The sequence below is a fragment of the Carcharhinus amblyrhynchos genome, chromosome 9 (assembly GCF_965287045.1).
Source record: "Carcharhinus amblyrhynchos chromosome 9, sCarAmb.v2.hapA, whole genome shotgun sequence".
In the NCBI taxonomy this organism is placed as follows: domain Eukaryota; kingdom Metazoa; phylum Chordata; class Chondrichthyes; order Carcharhiniformes; family Carcharhinidae; genus Carcharhinus; species Carcharhinus amblyrhynchos.
In genome coordinates this window covers 72,496,229-72,517,918 of record NC_137332.1, presented here as the reverse complement: position 1 = coordinate 72,517,918, position 21,690 = coordinate 72,496,229, and the positions used below count along the sequence as shown (strand labels likewise).

At 40.9% G+C, this 21,690-nt stretch overlaps 1 protein-coding gene across 1 annotated transcript in view; it reads right to left on the bottom strand.

Annotated features, from left to right (window-relative positions):
* Positions 1–1,627: 1,627 nt before the first annotated feature.
* The window catches only part of LOC145348584 (uncharacterized), a 151,422-nt gene continuing 131,359 nt past the window's right edge, over positions 1,628–21,690 (bottom strand). The window contains exons 41-42 of the mRNA XM_080196772.1: positions 2,419–2,608; positions 1,628–1,684 (exon numbers count right to left, since the gene is read on the bottom strand). Coding sequence (XP_080052898.1) covers positions 1,628–1,684; positions 2,419–2,608 — 247 coding nt within the window. The remainder of the gene's footprint in view (positions 1,685–2,418; positions 2,609–21,690) is intronic.

The window sequence follows — 21,690 nt, the reverse complement described above, 5'->3', positions numbered from 1 at the left end:
TTTATGGCATTACTGATTACAAGTGCAACTCCAATCTAGTAAACCTTAAATGGGGCAATTCCTTTCAGCATTCATGAGCCATGCGGCATTGCGAATTTTCAGTTTGAAACAATATTTTAATGTGTTGACTTTATTCAATCTCAAGTGAAAAATAATTCCTACAGTATCTTAACCGAACTGGGTCAGGAAGACTGTCCTAAACAACAGCAGAATTGAAATAGTTTCAACTTCTCACGGCTGTCTCATCTCAGGTGCAATAACAGACACAAGGTATGTCCACAACAAATATGTATAATTAATTGTTTGTACACACTGAAATGTCTCAGTCCAAATGAAGATGATAGGCTAAATTCCTCCAATCAGATCTGGAGATTGCGTATCTGTTTGATATAATTAATTGCCATTTTCATTGTTCAGGAAAAAATGTGTCAAATGACAGCTGCATGAATCTGTTTGACTAACTTCACTGAATTAATGAGTGACTAGAGGATTAGTCCAAAGATAGATGAGGTACTTACGGATTTTCAAAAAGTTGTTTGCTAAAGTACTGCAGAGTACAAGCAACATTGAAGCCACTGGGATGAAAGAAGCAGTGGCAACATGGATACAAAATTGATTAAGAGATAAAAGCAGTGTGATTAAACAATTATCATTGGTAATTAAACTGTACCCTTTCATCACCTCCATTTTTGCTTTGCTCTCTTCTATTCTCTATCCTTTTAAATTCCATGCAAGCCCCAAAGGAATGCCTGGCAAAAATTAGTCAATTAGCCAACAGGAGGACCAGAGCTACTCATAGTTAGTCATGCAGTAATCAAGTGACCTAGAATTCAATTTGTATCTCTTAACTGCATTGTTGCACAAGGGGTGAGGAAATAGTACAAATTAATCACAGCTCACCCCTTAAATAAAAATATTAAAGTACTACATCTTGTTGTGCTCTGTATAGTTAATGAGTAAGGACATTTAAAAAAAGGCTCCAAACTCAAACAAAATGCTACAACGTTCTATGAGAAAGCTGAAATGGTCAGAGCGCACAGGAATCAAAAGCTTCAGTGACATGGAAAGTAGACAGTGAAGTAGCACTGGTCACAGTCACACAAGTCATCTTGAGTTTGACTGTGCAGTAACAAATGGTTCAGAGGCCAGCTTTTCCCCTCAAAAATAAATGTCCTCTTGCATTTATGTGTATACAGGCAGAAATTAACAACCTTTATACAACATGAACATGAATAAAGAAAACAATCCACGTACTTACCAAAACACTTTTGTATCGCCGTCTATGATTATTGTCTAGGCTGACCTGGATGATACAGCTATCTTCTTTCTGCTTGTTGAGCGTGGAACCTGCATTGTAGCAAGTGACTGAGGCAAAATGTTTGCGAACCTTGGGAGGCTTGGTAGGCTTGGGTAATGAACAAGATAGAAGGAAATTAAAACTCAAATCACTCTAATGCAGATCTTGAGATGCAGGGTATTGGCAATGCAGTAACATTACTGGAGAGATGGAATACAAGGACTGAAAGAGAAGAATCTAAAAAGAGGGATGGTATTTTAAAACATCTAAATGACTGAAATTTCCAAGGAACAGGTTGTCAACATATTCTACTAAAAGCAACGATCCAGGTCATTGATAATCTCCTAAGAAATACCACTCGCCATTGGAGAATATGCTGAAGAATAACTAAAGGTCAAGTGCAGAAAAGAAACAAAGCAGGCAGTCAAGAGGGACTCTCATGTACAAGCAGAGCTGCATTGCTTTGTTGCTATTGGTGGAGTAGTTTGTTAGATTTTGATCCAAAGTGCTGTTTTTGTGGACTACACACTTGAAGTTGTTATGGTCACAACAGCCCGTATGTTAAATTTACCATAAAAATCAGCCTGCTCTATCAAAGATGTTTCAAACTTAAATTCATGATATTGGTTATTACTGTGACGTGGAGCTGCCTCTGTACATATTTAATAAAATCTATGCAAAACAAGCTCGTATTTCATATAAATAAAATAAGTTTGCATTCTATGCAGTTAATTATAAATTTTCTGGCATCTGATGGCTTTATAAACAACATGGGTTGAATTTTGTTGAGACAGAAGTCTCACCTGCAGATCTGAAACTTTGACCAGTGCTGTAATCTGGGGTTGCATATTGCGGGCAGAAGCCAATTGTGAGGCTGTCGCCTTTAATACATTCAAATTAAGGACGGTAGCTTGTTCCCTAGAGGTGTGTTAGCCTAATCAGGTATTATGTGCCCATGAAGAAAGGCATGCTGCGTTTGGGCAGGCAGAACCAGTGATCAGGTTAGGTGTTGGTGAGCACCCTTGTATCCCATTGATGGTCAAAGTACAGTTGTGGGTGTGGGGATGGCAGGACTTGCTTTGAATTCCCACAATATGTTTTGTGAGAAATGCCTCTGTCACCTTTTTCTGGGGTTCTTCTTGAGCCCAAGCGTACGAAGTGCAGGGCTCTTCGCTTTCCAAACTGTTGGATTCAGATGAAACGCTGACCAACTTGATGCTGTCTGCTGAACTCCTACTCGCAGGGGGTTTAGGCTGGTCAGAGCTCTTAGTCGGAGTGCTGTTCGCATTAACATCTGCTCTTCGGAATAGGCTGCATGAAGGAAAAGGATTGGTCAGCAAAAATACTAAAAGACTATTAAAAGTCATTGCATTCTACAGAAAGAGTTTACTTTACAGCTGATTAAAGTGGCACTTGGTTACCCAACAATGGCCCAACACATAGACAAATTTTGAAGTAGTGGTACATACTCTTTCCTACCTATGGTTGATTATGCAACTTGTTGAAATAAGAACAGATGAATGGCATGTTGCAGTGGTCACTGCTGCCTCAGCACCGTTGTCACTGACAGTGGTGGCAGGGGATACATCAGAGAATTCTGGCCTTAGTTGTCCTTTGAAACCTAAAAAAATTCTTCCAAACAGGGTTGACTTGTACGGTGAAGGTAAAAGTGAACAGTGCGGCCTCAGCGGCCACCTTCTTTGTCATTAACCACATGAGGTCTACTACATTATAAACCTGCATAAAATCTTCACAGCACAGTCCATATTGCCTGTCTGATTTCTTGTGCAGCATTATATGTATTGGAGGGAGAAGAAATGCATTTGTTAGGTGAAAAATTGAGGCCACTAATACAAGCATAGCACAACACGACTAAAAGTACAAGCATTATGGAAAAACCATGAAGCCAGAAATTAGGGTTGTCTTTTATGCAATATACAGCAAATGGCTTGTTATGTCATATTTAAACAATAGATTTTGTATGGGAAGCAAAACAGAATCCAGTCACTGAAACCGACAATTCTCAGTGTAGAATACCCAGGAATTGCCTGGGACCCTATGCTCTCCATAGGTTCTGCAAGATTGCAGTGTTTTCCATATGCAAATTAGTGAACTCCAAACTATTAGTCTCTGCAAAAACTCTTGAAATGCTTATTTGTTGAATGACTTTTTTTTTGAAATGATAATCTCAATAGTTACTGCTAAATATCCTCAGACCCCAAAAAGCTGGTTATTTTTTGCAGAATGTCTGGTTTTGGGTGGGGGCGGTGGGGGGTCGGGGGAGGGGTGCACGGCTGAGGGGGTGAGAGAGGCATTTGCACTGTGGATCTGATGCATAATTAATATAATTAATTCCTCACTGAGACGGAGGTAGGACAATTGCTCCGTGAAGATCCTGGGCAGTAATTGCTTCCTGCGGAGATCTTCCCTCTTTTGCTGGAAAAATCCATGAGGTTTTTTGTTTTGTGTGTTCAGATGACACGGCAGCCTAGACTTTTCAGTGTACTATTCCAACCCTGCTATTAATCTCTTATGTGAAAATCTGGTATTAAATATTTAGTGCACAAAATTTCCCAATGTGTACTTAATAAAATTCATCTTTCAGAAAAATTAAGGGCAAAACAACACTTATTTGATAGAAACTGCACAAAAAACTTTTACAAGGATGTACACAGGAACTTGCATTTACATCCCATCTTTATGGTGGTTAAATGTTTCAAAGCACTTCATTGTAGTCGGGCAGATGGCAGATAAGATTTCTGGAGGCTCATGGTGGGCACACACAGAACAATTTAGGATGAAGGATCTAACATGCCGAGGAGTCTTTTGCCAATTGTTATGTGGAGGGGAGGATGGAATTCAAAGATGATCAGAAACAATTCAGCAGAATCTTTGTACAGGTCCCCCAGGGCCAGAGAAAATTACAGAGCTAGGTATGGACAAAGGAACAGAAGGATTCCAGGAAGTAGGATAGGAAACCAGTGGAGGTTGGTGAGGGTATGATTCAAAAGGAATCAGAAAACAAGCAACAGATTTTGAATGAGATAAAGTTAAGGGATAACATAGTACAAGGGGTTAAGACATCTGAAAAAGTGACAAAAGCATGAATGAGGACTTCAGTGGTAGAGGAGGCACACTTTACACGTAACGTTGGTGACAGCTGTAGTGATGCACAACATGTGTAAACATAAAACTTGGAACAGACTCAAGCCAAATGGTCTCCTTCTGCACCATAAGTGGCTAACTCAAAATGAGCCTTAATATGATGCCTGGTGTCCTCATATTTGCAATTATAAAAGCCAGGGCTATATTTCCTTGTATTTATACAATCAAATGATTTGATCAAAGTTTGAGGGGAACTGTGAGGTAGACAAAGTAGAAGTATTTTTGTTGGCTGAAGAAGTTCAGACTGCCTAAAAATTAGAGTCAAATCTGTCAGGAGTGAAATTAGGAAGCACTTGCATATAGAAAGGATGACAAAATTTGGAAATCTCATTCAAACAGAAACATAGAAGATAGGAGCAGGAAGAGGCCATTTGGCCCTTCATGCCTGCTCTGCCATTCATCACAATCATGGCTGATCAACCTAACCCTTTTTTCTCCTCATAAGCTTTGACCCCACTCATCTCAAAATGAGGGTTGATGCTGGATCATGCCAAAGGTGAGGGGGGTGGGGGAGGGAAGAGTTTGATCACAAATCAGCAATGACCTTACTAAACAGCAGAACTCAGGCTCAAGTAATTAATTGCTTAATTGTAGCTGATCCTATAGTTTAATGTCTAGGAGGTGAAACGGGGTTCTGTGATAGTGTGGACCTGAGTTCAACCTGAATGAGCAGTGGATCAGCATGATGGGAGTCACAGTTGAAGTGCAGGAGGTAGACAGTCAGATGTAGTCAAGCTTTAAGAGGCTCTCTCTCATCTGTGAACTCATGTCAAATAAGCAATTAGACTGTTTGTCACTGTCACGCTGTAGAAAACATGGCAGTGTACAGGATCCCAAGGACATCAATTAATATCATTTATGTTGGAGGAAGGATATATGTTGATAAAAAGTCCTCAGCTGCTCTTTGAAGAGTACCATTGGATCCTTCACATTTGAGAGGATAGATGGGGACCTCCTGTGTAAAAGTCTCATCTGAAACTGCACTTCTGACAGAGCAGTACCTTGTCGAGCATTGCACTGAGAAAAATCAGCTAGAATGTATGCTTAAATCTTTTGAGTGAAACTTGAATTTAGTTCTCTGACTGGGATGAGTCAAGGCTAACAAATACGCCACATAAATTCAATTAATTTTAATAGGAATCAATGCCATCCGCAATCAGACAATCCGAGAAATAAAATTGTCGGTATAAATAGCATGTTTTAACTAGAGCCAGATGAAGCAGAACAAAAATAAGACCCATTCCCAAAAGGTTCCAAATGCAATATTGTGAAAAGCTCAACGACAACACTTATGGCAGTGTTCTGGCATGATAGGACCAAATAGGCAAAACACAAAACATCTAACTGACAGTTAATGATGTTGCACAAAATTGTTGGCAAATGCAGTGGGCCATGTTCAGTATGTCATTAGTTAAAGAAAGCAACAGCCAAAATTGTACAGAACTTCTGAACAGGCACTCACAGCATTAGTCAATAATTTGCTTCAAGGATCTGCAACAATGGGAATAACTGATTATGCCCATTGGCTGCTCCAATTTTTCATTCCCTGCAGCTTGGTCAATGAAAATAAGCATAAATACCAAAATAGCTGCTGTGTGGCACAAATGGCTGGATGCAAACAAAAATGATTTAGCACTACATGTCCCTGGAGTTGAAAATAGGCATTAAATGTTATAGGGGAAGCAAGAACAGACAGTTGACAACCTGTGACATCAAATAAAGCATATTCATTATGATTCTTGGAGCGTGATAACTAAGCTTCAATAATCAACATAATATAGGCATCAAAGGCTCAACAGCCAAATTTGCAGATGACACAAAAATAGGTGTGACAGTAAGTTGCAATGAGGAAGAAAGAACCTTAAATGGCTGTAGATAGGTTAGGAGAGTGGGCTAAAATGTGGCACATGGAGTTGAATGTATATAAGGTGAGGTCATGCATTCTGGTCAGAAAAAGGGGAGAGACTGAATGGTGCTCTGTTGCAGAGAGATCTGGGGTATCGCATTCATGAGTCATACAAAATTAGCATGCAGGTATAGCAGATAATAAAGAAAGCAAATGGAATGTTGCCATTTAAAGCTAAAGGAATAGAATAAAGATAAGGAAGTGTTGTTGCAAATATACAAGGCATTGGTGAAACCGCAAGTGGAGTATTGTGCACTGTTTTGGTGTCCTTATTGGAGGAAAGATATAGTGGCATTGGAGGCAGTTCAGAGGTGGTTCACTAGATCGATTCCAGAGATGAAAGGCTTGTTGAATGAAGAAAGATTAAACAGTTTAGGCCTATACTCTCTGGAATTTAGAAGAATGAGAGGAGGTCAAGAGGTATACAAGATGATAGAAGGTTTGGATAAAGTTGATGTGGAAGAGATGCTTCCTCTTGTGGGGCATTCTAGGATGAGAGGTTACAGTCTGAGGATAAGAGGTAGCAAATTTAAAACAGTTGAAGAGAAACTGCTTCTCACAAAAGGTTGTGAATCTGTGGAATTCGCTACCCCAAAGTGCAGTGAATGCTGGAACAGTGAGTAAATTTGAGGAGTTAGACAGATTTTTAATTGGCAATGGGTTGAAGGGTGATTGAATGGCGGAGCAGACTCAATGGGCCAAAGAGTCTAATTCTGCTCCTATATCTTATGAACTTATAACATGCAACTAAAGCCAACCCAATTATATAGAAAGATGATATACCAGGCAATGAATATATGTTTCTCCGCCTCAATTTCAATATTCTCTATGACCAAAACAATCACAATTTGCAATACAGACTACTGCAAGGTACAACACAGTAGTAAGGAGTGATTCTCCCTCAACCTCCACTTTGTTTAGTCCTTGCCCATGTGGAGATAAAATAAAAGATGGTGCTTTACTGCGACAGGAAATATCTGAGAACAAAATGTCTTTGTAGTTTTGATACACACACACACTTGCATGTTAATTTGTATATTTGATCTTCAAACATGAATCACCAGTGATAGAGTTGCAGATAGATTTGTTTTGCTGTTTGCTGATCCACATAACAGTAAACTTTAGAGAAAATGGAATGTAGATGATTGGATTTGCATTCAAATAATCAACTCCATTCAGTTTTTATTATGTAGGCACACAACTATGCTCAAAGCCCTTTCATTTTAATCCATTTTTGAGATTCCCCCTCTAAGTGCAAATTTGAAAAGGTCTGGCCATTTATACACTGGCTATTATTTGATCCATAAGAATTGCTAGACAAGACTATCTGGTCCAATCAAATGATACAATGGTAATGGAGTCATTGATTAGTCATTAGCAATCAGCCTCTATCAATTAGTCGACAACAGATATAGGCTCGAGGCGCGAACAACCCGCAACGGTTATCACATTATCTCAAACTAAATTTTATCAACCACCGAATCTTCAAACTCCAGTAAAACAATATTGGCCACAAATTAAAATATACATTCATGGTGGAACTGACGCACATCATGTCTGTCTATTGGCACCTATTGCAAAGAAAGCAACCAGTTGAGATTCCATCCTCTGTTTATGAGACTTATCAGTTGAGGCGTTTCATTATACTATTTCTCGGTTTTGGTGATGTAGGACTCCCATTAGGAGCTGCCCCTGGCTCACAGGACACACGATTGCTGCAGGATGGCAGATAAACATATTTCACACAAGGTTCATTTAAAATAAAGAGGTGTCTTTGCTTAATATTCCTGTCACTTTGAAAAACTCATTTGCACAAAAATTTTGCATGAATGATTAATTTGCTTCCAAAAGGCACTTATTTTCAGGCAGGAAAACACTGCACTTTGATTAATGATTAACTGCTGGTTCTTACTGCTGGAACTGCAATCTTTTGTACTGCATAAAATGCAGATGGAAATGAATTGAACTTCATGTGTCAGATATCCTTAGAAGACAGCCACCATTACCATCATAACCTTTTTGTGGGGACACACTGAGCGGAATCAAAATCCTCCAACCTGAACATCAGGTACAGGAAAATAAAGCAGTAGTAAGTGCACTAGTTGGCATTAGGCTGTAAATTCACCAGCAGTTCCTGGCCTTATCTGTATTTTTACATGAAGGTAAAGTCGACATAGTCCCAGATGACCAAAGACTACTCTCCCCTTGGATGGAGAGTATTGACTGGTGGTGATTTAACCAGACGATTACCACACCTCAGGCAAGAGGCTAGGTTGAGAAGGAAGGGACTTCATTACTGACCTCAGCTAATATTGGAATTGGACCTGATCTGTTGCTGTTGCTCTGCATCACTAACCAGCCATCTAGCCATCTGAGTTAAACTGACCCATGAGTGCACACAGCTGATGGTGGGCAGCTACTCATTGTTAATGAAAGGAGTTGGTCCATCATTCACTGAGTGACCAACACTCATGTGCTAGGAGTACAGATACCAAAATGAGGAGCAGATCTTGTTGACGGGCAATGATGGGAGCAGACAAAACATTAAAAGGGCAAGAGTTTGTGCTGCCAATGTTTCTAGTGCAATCTTCCCAAAATCAACCAAGCCATTCCAGAAAGGAAAATAATAAAAGCTTCCCCCACCCACAAAATGGGCGTAGTCCAACTGAAATGAATGGCTCAGGTAATGGCTCAGCAGGTCTGTCTGCAGCCTGAGGTGGTGTAAAAGATGCAAGAATATTTAAGTTCATTTTTTGTTCATTTACTAAGAAGCCGATTGTTGCAATTTAATGCAACTATATGAAAGCTTTCTACAAGTCCATTTCAACAGTTGAAGTGCAGGAGGTAAACAGTCGGATGTAGTCAAGCTTTAAGAGGCACTCTCTTATCTGCAAACTAATGTCAAATAAGCAATTAGACTGTATAGTCACTGTCACGCTGTAGAAAACATGGCAGTGTACAGGATCCCAAGAACATCAATTAATATCATTTATGTTAGAGGAAGGATGTATGTTGATAAAAAGTCCTCAGCTGCTCTTTGAAGAGTACCATTGGATTCTTCACATTTGAGAGGGTAGACGGGGACCTCCTGTGTAAAAGTCTCATCTGAAACTGTACTTCCGACAGAGCAGCACCTTGTCGAGCATTGCACTGAGAAAAATCAGCGAGATTATATGCTTAAATCTTTTGAGTGAAGCTTGAGTTTAGTTCTCTGACTGGGATGAGTCAAGGCTAACAAATAGGCCACGGAAATGCAATGAATTTTAATAGGAATCAATGCCATCTGCCATTAGACAATCCAAGAAATAAAATTATCACTATAAATAGCGTATTTGAACCAGAGCCAGATGAAGCAGAACAAAAATGAGACCCACTCCCAAAAGGTTCCAAATGCAATATCGTGAAAAGCCGAGAAAAACTGCAGCAGGCGACAGTGCAGAGGGACCTCGGGGTCCTTGTGCAGGAGTCGCAAAAACCCAGCTTGCAGGTGCAGCAGGTGGTGAGGAAGGTGAATGGGATGCTGGCCTTCATAGCGAGGGGGATTGAATATAAAAGTAGGGAGGTCTTGCTGCGGCTGTATAGGGCATTGGTGAGGCCGCAGCTGGAGTACTGTGTGCAATTTTGGGCACCGTACTTACGCAAGGATATTTTGGCCTTGGAGGGAGTGCAGAGGAGGTTTACTAGGCTGATGCCGGAGTTGAGGGGGTTGAGCTATGAGGAGAGGCTGAATAAACTAGGCTTGTACTCGTTAGAGTTTAGAAGAATGAGGGGAGATCTCATTGAGACGTATAAGATGATGAATGGGATGGATAGGATAGAGGTGGAAAGACTCTTCCCGCTTGGGAAGGACAGTAGGACTAGGGGGCACAGCCTCAAGATAAAGGGGGCGCGGTTTAGAACGGAGTTGAGGAAGAACTTCTTCACTCAAAGGGTGGTGAATCTCTGGAATTCTCTGCCCGTTGAAGTGGTGGAGGCAACCTCGCTAAATATTTTTAAGGCGCGGGTTGATGGGTTTCTGATAAGAGAAGGGATTAAGGGTTATGGAGAGAGGGCGGGAATGTGGAACTGAGCCACGGCAGATCAGCCATGATCTTATTGAATGGCGGGGCAGGCTCGAAGGGCCAGATGGCCTACTCCTGCTCCTATTTCTTATGTTCTTATGTTCTCAACGACAACACTAATGGCAATGTTCTGGCATGATAGGACCAAATAGGCAAAACACAAAACATCTGACTGACAGTTAATGATGTTGCACAAAACTGCTGGCAAATGCAGTGGGCCATGTTCAGTATGTCATTAGTTAAAGAAAGCAACAGCCAAAATTGTACAGAACTTCTGAACAGGCACTCACAGCATTAGTCAATAATTTGCTTCAAGGATCTGCAACAATGGGAATAACTGATTATGCCCATTGGCTGCTCCAATTTTTCATTCCCTGCAGCTTGGTCCATGAAAATAAGCATAAATACCAAAATAGCTGCTGTGTGGCACAAATGGCTGGATGCAAACAAAAATGATTTAGCACTACAGGTCCCTGGAGTTGACAATAGGCATTAAATGTTATAGGGGAAGCAAGAACAGACAGTTGACAAACTGTGACATCAAATAAAGCGTATTCATTATGATTCTTGGAGAGTGATAACAACTAAGCTTCAATACTCAACATAATATAGGCATCAAAGGCTCAACAGCCAAATTTGCAGATGACACATAAATAGGTGTGACAGTAAGTTGCAATGAGGAAGAAAGAACCTTAAATGACTATAGATAGGTTAGGAGAGTGGGCTAAAATGTGACACATGGAGTTGAATGTGTGCAAATGCGAGGTCATGCATTTTGGTCAGAAAAACGGGAAGGTGACCTATTACCTAAATGGGGAGAGACTTCAGGATGCTCTGATGCAGAGGGATCTGGGATATCCCATTCATGAATCACAGAAAATTAGCATGCAGGTACAGCAGACAATAAAGAAAGCAAATGGAATGTTGCCATTTATAGCCAAAGGAATAGAATAAAGATAAGGAAGTGTTGTTGCAACTATACAAGGCATTGGTGAAACCGCACGTGGAGTATTGTGCACTATTTTGGGCTCCTTATTGGAGGAAAGATGTCGTGGCATTGGAGGCAGTTCAGAGGTGGTTCACTAGATCGATTCCAGAGATGAAAGGCTTGTTGAATGAAGAAAGATTAAACAGTTTAGGCCTATACTCTCTGGAATTTAGAGGAATGAGGGGAGGTCAAGAGGTATACAAGATGATAAAAGGTTTGGATAAAGTTGATGTGGAAGAGATGCTTCCTCTTGTGGGGCATTCTAGGATGAGAGGTTACAGTCTGAGGATAAGAGGTAGCAAATTTAAAACAGTTGAAGAGAAACTGTTTCTCACAAAGGGTTGTGAATCTGTGGAATTTGCTACCCCAAAGTGCAGTGAATGCTGGGACAGTGAGTAAATTTGAGGAGTTAGACAGATTTTTAATTGGCAATGGGTTGAAGGGTAATTGAACGGCGGAGCAGACTCAATGGGCCAAAGAGTCTAATTCTGCTCCTATATCTTATGAACTTATAACATGCAACTAAAGCCAACCCAATTATATAGAAAGATGATATACCAGGCAATGAATATATGTTTCTCCGCCTCAATTTCAATATTCTCTATGACCAAAACAATCACAATTTGCAATACAGACTACTGCAAGGTACAACACAGTAGTAAGGAGTGATTCTCCCTCAACCTCCACATTGTTTCGTCCTTGCCCATGTGGAGATAAATAAAAGATGGTGCTTTACTGCGACAGGAAATATCTGAGAACAAAATGTCTTTGTTGTTTTGATACACGCACACACTTGCATGTTAATTTGTATATTTGATCTTCAAACATGAATCACCAGTGATAGAGTTGCAGATAGATTTGTTTTGCTGTTTGCTGAACCACATAACAGTAAACTTTAGAGAAAATGGAATGTAGATGATTGGATTTGCATTCAAATAATCAACTCCATTCAGTTTTTATTGTGTAGGCAGACAACTATGCTCAAAGCCCTTTCATTTTAATCCATTTTTGAGATTCCCCCTCTAAGTGCAAATTTGAAAAGGTCTAGCCATTTATACACTGGCTTTCATTTGATACATAGGAATTGCTAGACAAGACTATCTGGTCCAATCAAATGATACAATGGTAATGGAGTCATTGATTAGTCATTAGCAATCAGCCTCTATCAATTAGTCGACATCAGATATAGGCTCGAGGCGCGAACAACCCCCAACGGTTATCACATTATCTCAAACTAAATTTTATCAACCACCGAATCTTCACACTCCAGTAAAACAATATTGGCTACAAATTAAAATATACATTCATGGTGGAACTGATGCACATCATGTCTGCCTTTTGGCACCTATTGCAAAGTAAGCAACCAGATGGGATTCCGTCCTCTGTTTATGAGACTTACCAGTTGCGGAGTTTCACTATACTATATCTTGGTTTTGATGATGTAGGATTACCATTAGGAGCTGCCCCTGGCTCACAGGACACACGATTGCTGCAGGATGGCAGATAAACATATTTCACACAAGTTTCATTTAAAATAAAGAGGTGTCTTTGCTTAATATTCCTGTCACTTTGAAAAACTCATTTGCACAAACAAAAATTTTGCATGAATGATTAATTTGCTTCCAAAAGGCACTTATTTTCAGGCAGGAAAACACTGCACTTTGATTAATGATTAACTGCTGGTTCTTACTGCTGGAACTGCAATCTTTTGTACTGCATGAAATGCAGATGGAAATGAATTTAACTTCATGTGTCAGATATTCTTAGAAGACAGCCACCATTACCATCATAACCTTTTTGTGGGGACACACTGAGCAGAATCAAAATCCTCCAACCTGAACATCAGGTACAGGAAAATAAAGCAGTAGTAAGTGCACTAGTTGGCATTAGGCTGTAAATTCACCAGCAGTTCCTGGCCTTATCTGTATTTTTACATGAAGGTAAAGTCGACATAGTCCCAGATGACCAAAGACTACTCTCCCCTTGGATGGAGAGTATTGACTGGTGGTGATTTAACCAGACGATTACCACACCTCAGGCAAGAGGCTAGGTTGAGAAGGAAGGGACTTCATTACTGACCTCAGCTAATATTGGAATTGGACCTGATCTGTTGCTGTTGCTCTGCATCACTAACCAGCCATCTAGCCAACTGAGTTAAACTGACCCATGAGTGCACACAGCTGATGGTGGGCAGCTACTCATTGTTAATGAAAGGAGTTGGTCCATCATTCACTGAGTGACCAACACTCATGTGCTAGGAGTACAGATACCAAAATGAGGAGCAGATCTTGTTGACGGGCAATGATGGGAGCAGACAAAACATTAAAAGGGCAAGAGTTTGTGCTGCCAATGTTTCTAGTGCAATCTTCCCAAAATCAACCAAGCCATTCCAGAAAGGAAAATAATAAAAGCTTCCCCCACCCACAAAATGGGCGTAGTCCAACTGAAATGAATGGCTCAGGTAATGGCTCAGCAGGTCTGTCTGCAGCCTGAGGTGGTGTAAAAGATGCAAGAATATTTAAGTTCATTTTTTGTTCATTTACTAAGAAGCCGATTGTTGCAATTTAATGCAACTATATGAAAGCTTTCTACAAGTCCATTTCAACAGTTGAAGTGCAGGAGGTAAACAGTCGGATGTAGTCAAGCTTTAAGAGGCACTCTCTTATCTGCAAACTAATGTCAAATAAGCAATTAGACTGTATAGTCACTGTCACGCTGTAGAAAACATGGCAGTGTACAGGATCCCAAGAACATCAATTAATATCATTTATGTTAGAGGAAGGATGTATGTTGATAAAAAGTCCTCAGCTGCTCTTTGAAGAGTACCATTGGATTCTTCACATTTGAGAGAGTAGACGGGGACCTCCTGTGTAAAAGTCTCATCTGAAACTGTACTTCCGACAGAGCAGCACCTTGTCGAGCATTGCACTGAGAAAAATCAGCGAGATTATATGCTTAAATCTTTTGAGTGAAACTTGAGTTTAGTTCTCTGACTGGGATGAGTCAAGGCTAACAAATAGGCCACGGAAATGCAATGAATTTTAATAGGAATCAATGCCATCTGCCATTAGACAATCCAAGAAATAAAATTATCACTATAAATAGCGTATTTGAACCAGAGCCAGATGAAGCAGAACAAAAATGAGACCCACTCCCAAAAGGTTCCAAATGCAATATCGTGAAAAGCCGAGAAAAACTGCAGCAGGCGACAGTGCAGAGGGACCTCGGGGTCCTTGTGCAGGAGTCGCAAAAACCCAGCTTGCAGGTGCAGCAGGGGGTGAGGAAGGTGAATGGGATGCTGGCCTTCATAGCGAGGGGGATTGAATATAAAAGTAGGGAGGTCTTGCTGCGGCTGTATAGGGCATTGGTGAGGCCGCAGCTGGAGTACTGTGTGCAATTTTGGGCACCGTACTTACGCAAGGATATTTTGGCCTTGGAGGGAGTGCAGAGGAGGTTTACTAGGCTGATGCCGGAGTTGAGGGGGTTGAGCTATGAGGAGAGGCTGAATAAACTAGGCTTGTACTCGTTAGAGTTTAGAAGAATGAGGGGAGATCTCATTGAGACGTATAAGATGATGAATGGGATGGATAGGATAGAGGTGGAAAGACTCTTCCCGCTTGGGAAGGACAGTAGGACTAGGGGGCACAGCCTCAAGATAAAGGGGGCGCGGTTTAGAACGGAGTTGAGGAAGAACTTCTTCACTCAAAGGGTGGTGAATCTCTGGAATTCTCTGCCCGTTGAAGTGGTGGAGGCAACCTCGCTAAATATTTTTAAGGCGCGGGTTGATGGGTTTCTGATAAGAGAAGGGATTAAGGGTTATGGAGAGAGGGCGGGAATGTGGAACTGAGCCACGGCAGATCAGCCATGATCTTATTGAATGGCGGGGCAGGCTCGAAGGGCCAGATGGCCTACTCCTGCTCCTATTTCTTATGTTCTTATGTTCTCAACGACAACACTAATGGCAATGTTCTGGCATGATAGGACCAAATAGGCAAAACACAAAACATCTGACTGACAGTTAATGATGTTGCACAAAACTGCTGGCAAATGCAGTGGGCCATGTTCAGTATGTCATTAGTTAAAGAAAGCAACAGCCAAAATTGTACAGAACTTCTGAACAGGCACTCACAGCATTAGTCAATAATTTGCTTCAAGGATCTGCAACAATGGGAATAACTGATTATGCCCATTGGCTGCTCCAATTTTTCATTCCCTGCAGCTTGGTCCATGAAAATAAGCATAAATACCAAAATAGCTGCTGTGTGGCACAAATGGCTGGATGCAAACAAAAATGATTTAGCACTACAGGTCCCTGGAGTTGACAATAGGCATTAAATGTTATAGGGGAAGCAAGAACAGACAGTTGACAAACTGTGACATCAAATAAAGCGTATTCATTATGATTCTTGGAGAGTGATAACAACTAAGCTTCAATACTCAACATAATATAGGCATCAAAGGCTCAACAGCCAAATTTGCAGATGACACAAAAATAGGTGTGACAGTAAGTTGCAATGAGGAAGAAAGAACCTTAAATGACTATAGATAGGTTAGGAGAGTGGGCTAAAATGTGACACATGGAGTTGAATGTGTGCAAATGCGAGGTCATGCATTTTGGTCAGAAAAACGGGAAGGTGACCTATTACCTAAATGGGGAGAGACTTCAGGATGCTCTGATGCAGAGGGATCTGGGATATCCCATTCATGAATCACAGAAAATTAGCATGCAGGTACAGCAGACAATAAAGAAAGCAAATGGAATGTTGCCATTTATAGCCAAAGGAATAGAATAAAGATAAGGAAGTGTTGTTGCAACTATACAAGGCATTGGTGAAACCGCACGTGGAGTATTGTGCACTATTTTGGGCTCCTTATTGGAGGAAAGATGTCGTGGCATTGGAGGCAGTTCAGAGGTGGTTCACTAGATCGATTCCAGAGATGAAAGGCTTGTTGAATGAAGAAAGATTAAACAGTTTAGGCCTATACTCTCTGGAATTTAGAGGAATGAGGGGAGGTCAAGAGGTATACAAGATGATAAAAGGTTTGGATAAAGTTGATGTGGAAGAGATGCTTCCTCTTGTGGGGCATTCTAGGATGAGAGGTTACAGTCTGAGGATAAGAGGTAGCAAATTTAAAACAGTTGAAGAGAAACTGTTTCTCACAAAGGGTTGTGAATCTGTGGAATTTGCTACCCCAAAGTGCAGTGAATGCTGGGACAGTGAGTAAATTTGAGGAGTTAGACAGATTTTTAATTGGCAATGGGTTGAAGGGTAATTGAACGGCGGAGCAGACTCAATGGGCCAAAGAGTCTAATTCTGCTCCTATATCTTATGAACGTATAACATGCAACTAAAGCCAACCCAATTATATAGAAAGATGATATACCAGGCAATGAATATATGTTTCTCCGCCTCAATTTCAATATTCTCTATGACCAAAACAATCACAATTTGCAATACAGACTACTGCAAGGTACAACACGGTAGTAAGGAGCGATTCTCCCTCAACCTCCACATTGTTTAGTCCTTGCCCATGTGGAGATAAATAAAAGATGGTGCTTTACTGCGACAGGAAATATCTGAGAACAAAATGTCTTTGTAGTTTTGATACACACACACACTTGCATGTTAATTTGTATATTTGATCTTCAAACATGAATCACCAGTGATAGAGTTGCAGATAGATTTGTTTTGCTGTTTGCTGAACCACATAACAGTAAACTTTAGAGAAAATGGAATGTAGATGATTGGATTTGCATTCAAATAATCAACTCCATTCAGTTTTTATTGTGTAGGCAGACAACTATGCTCAAAGCCCTTTCATTTTAATCCATTTTTGAGATTCCCCCTCTAAGTGCAAATTTGAAAAGGTCTAGCCATTTATACACTGGCTTTCATTTGATACATAGGAATTGCTAGACAAGACTATCTGGTCCAATCAAATGATACAATGGTAATGGAGTCATTGATTAGTCATTAGCAATCAGCCTCTATCAATTAGTCGACAACAGATATAGGCTTGAGGCGCGAACAACCCGCAACGGTTATCACATTATCTCAAACTAAATTTTATCAACCACCGAATCTTCAAACTCCAGTAAAACAATATTGGCCACAAATTAAAATATACATTCATGGTGGAACTGACGCACATCATGTCTGTCTATTGGCACCTATTGCAAAGAAAGCAACCAGTTGAGATTCCATCCTCTGTTTATGAGACTTACCAGTTGAGGCGTTTCATTATACTATTTCTCGGTTTTGGTGATGTAGGACTCCCATTAGGAGCTGCCCCTGGCTCACAGGACACACGATTGCTGCAGGATGGCAGATAAACATATTTCACACAAGGTTCATTTAAAATAAAGAGGTGTCTTTGCTTAATATTCCTGTCACTTTGAAAAACTCATTTGCACAAACAAAAATTTTGCATGAATGATTAATTTGCTTCCAAAAGGCACTTATTTTCAGGCAGGAAAACACTGCACTTTGATTAATGATTAACTGCTGGTTCTTACTGCTGGAACTGCAATCTTTTGTACTGCATAAAATGCAGATGGAAATGAATTGAACTTCATGTGTCAGATATCCTTAGAAGACAGCCACCATTACCATCATAACCTTTTTGTGGGGACACACTGAGCAGAATCAAAATCCTCCAACCTGAACATCAGGTACAGGAAAATAAAGCAGTAGTAAGTGCACTAGTTGGCATTAGGCTGTAAATTCACCAGCAGTTCCTGGCCTTATCTGTATTTTTACATGAAGGTAAAGTCGACATAGTCCCAGATGACCAAAGACTACTCTCCCCTTGGATGGAGAGTATTGACTGGTGGTGATTTAACCAGACGATTACCACACCTCAGGCAAGAGGCTAGGTTGAGAAGGAAGGGACTTCATTACTGACCTCAGCTAATATTGGAATTGGACCTGATCTGTTGCTGTTGCTCTGCATCACTAACCAGCCATCTAGCCATCTGAGTTAAACTGACCCATGAGTGCACACAGCTGATGGTGGGCAGCTACTCATTGTTAATGAAAGGAGTTGGTCCATCATTCACTGAGTGACCAACACTCATGTGCTAGGAGTACAGATACCAAAATGAGGAGCAGATCTTGTTGACGGGCAATGATGGGAGCAGACAAAACATTAAAAGGGCAAGAGTTTGTGCTGCCAATGTTTCTAGTGCAATCTTCCCAAAATCAACCAAGCCATTCCAGAAAGGAAAATAATAAAAGCTTCCCCCACCCACAAAATGGGCGTAGTCCAACTGAAATGAATGGCTCAGGTAATGGCTCAGCAGGTCTGTCTGCAGCCTGAGGTGGTGTAAAAGATGCAAGAATATTTAAGTTCATTTTTTGTTCATTTACTAAGAAGCCGATTGTTGCAATTTAATGCAACTATATGAAAGCTTTCTACAAGTCCATTTCAACAGTTGAAGTGCAGGAGGTAAACAGTCGGATGTAGTCAAGCTTTAAGAGGCACTCTCTTATCTGCAAACTAATGTCAAATAAGCAATTAGACTGTATAGTCACTGTCACGCTGTAGAAAACATGGCAGTGTACAGGATCCCAAGAACATCAATTAATATCATTTATGTTAGAGGAAGGATGTATGTTGATAAAAAGTCCTCAGCTGCTCTTTGAAGAGTACCATTGGATTCTTCACATTTGAGAGGGTAGACGGGGACCTCCTGTGTAAAAGTCTCATCTGAAACTGTACTTCCGACAGAGCAGCACCTTGTCGAGCATTGCACTGAGAAAAATCAGCGAGATTATATGCTTAAATCTTTTGAGTGAAGCTTGAGTTTAGTTCTCTGACTGGGATGAGTCAAGGCTAACAAATAGGCCACGGAAATGCAATGAATTTTAATAGGAATCAATGCCATCTGCCATTAGACAATCCAAGAAATAAAATTATCACTATAAATAGCGTATTTGAACCAGAGCCAGATGAAGCAGAACAAAAATGAGACCCACTCCCAAAAGGTTCCAAATGCAATATCGTGAAAAGCCGAGAAAAACTGCAGCAGGCGACAGTGCAGAGGGACCTCGGGGTCCTTGTGCAGGAGTCGCAAAAACCCAGCTTGCAGGTGCAGCAGGTGGTGAGGAAGGTGAATGGGATGCTGGCCTTCATAGCGAGGGGGATTGAATATAAAAGTAGGGAGGTCTTGCTGCGGCTGTATAGGGCATTGGTGAGGCCGCAGCTGGAGTACTGTGTGCAATTTTGGGCACCGTACTTACGCAAGGATATTTTGGCCTTGGAGGGAGTGCAGAGGAGGTTTACTAGGCTGATGCCGGAGTTGAGGGGGTTGAGCTATGAGGAGAGGCTGAATAAACTAGGCTTGTACTCGTTAGAGTTTAGAAGAATGAGGGGAGATCTCATTGAGACGTATAAGATGATGAATGGGATGGATAGGATAGAGGTGGAAAGACTCTTCCCGCTCGGGAAGGACAGTAGGACTAGGGGGCACAGCCTCAAGATAAAGGGGGCGCGGTTTAGAACGGAGTTGAGGAAGAACTTCTTCACTCAAAGGGTGGTGAATCTCTGGAATTCTCTGCCCGTTGAAGTGGTGGAGGCAACCTCGCTAAATATTTTTAAGGCGCGGGTTGATGGGTTTCTGATAAGAGAAGGGATTAAGGGTTATGGAGAGAGGGCGGGAATGTGGAACTGAGCCACGGCAGATCAGCCATGATCTTATTGAATGGCGGGGCAGGCTCGAAGGGCCAGATGGCCTACTCCTGCTCCTATTTCTTATGTTCTTATGTTCTCAACGACAACACTAATGGCAATGTTCTGGCATGATAGGACCAAATAGGCAAAACACAAAACATCTGACTGACAGTTAATGATGTTGCACAAAACTGCTGGCAAATGCAGTGGGCCATGTTCAGTATGTCATTAGTTAAAGAAAGCAACAGCCAAAATTGTACAGAACTTCTGAACAGGCACTCACAGCATTAGTCAATAATTTGCTTCAAGGATCTGCAACAATGGGAATAACTGATTATGCCCATTGGCTGCTCCAATTTTTCATTCCCTGCAGCTTGGTCCATGAAAATAAGCATAAATACCAAAATAGCTGCTGTGTGGCACAAATGGCTGGATGCAAACAAAAATGATTTAGCACTACAGGTCCCTGGAGTTGACAATAGGCATTAAATGTTATAGGGGAAGCAAGAACAGACAGTTGACAAACTGTGACATCAAATAAAGCGTATTCATTATGATTCTTGGAGAGTGATAACAACTAAGCTTCAATACTCAACATAATATAGGCATCAAAGGCTCAACAGCCAAATTTGCAGATGACACAAAAATAGGTGTGACAGTAAGTTGCAATGAGGAAGAAAGAACCTTAAATGACTATAGATAGGTTAGGAGAGTGGGCTAAAATGTGACACATGGAGTTGAATGTGTGCAAATGCGAGGTCATGCATTTTGGTCAGAAAAACGGGAAGGTGACCTATTACCTAAATGGGGAGAGACTTCAGGATGCTCTGATGCAGAGGGATCTGGGATATCCCATTCATGAATCACAGAAAATTAGCATGCAGGTACAGCAGACAATAAAGAAAGCAAATGGAATGTTGCCATTTATAGCCAAAGGAATAGAATAAAGATAAGGAAGTGTTGTTGCAACTATACAAGGCATTGGTGAAACCGCACGTGGAGTATTGTGCACTATTTTGGGCTCCTTATTGGAGGAAAGATGTCGTGGCATTGGAGGCAGTTCAGAGGTGGTTCACTAGATCGATTCCAGAGATGAAAGGCTTGTTGAATGAAGAAAGATTAAACAGTTTAGGCCTATACTCTCTGGAATTTAGAGGAATGAGGGGAGGTCAAGAGGTATACAAGATGATAAAAGGTTTGGATAAAGTTGATGTGGAAGAGATGCTTCCTCTTGTGGGGCATTCTAGGATGAGAGGTTACAGTCTGAGGATAAGAGGTAGCAAATTTAAAACAGTTGAAGAGAAACTGTTTCTCACAAAGGGTTGTGAATCTGTGGAATTTGCTACCCCAAAGTGCAGTGAATGCTGGGACAGTGAGTAAATTTGAGGAGTTAGACAGATTTTTAATTGGCAATGGGTTGAAGGGTAATTGAACGGCGGAGCAGACTCAATGGGCCAAAGAGTCTAATTCTGCTCCTATATCTTATGAACTTATAACATGCAACTAAAGCCAACCCAATTATATAGAAAGATGATATACCAGGCAATGAATATATGTTTCTCCGCCTCAATTTCAATATTCTCTATGACCAAAACAATCA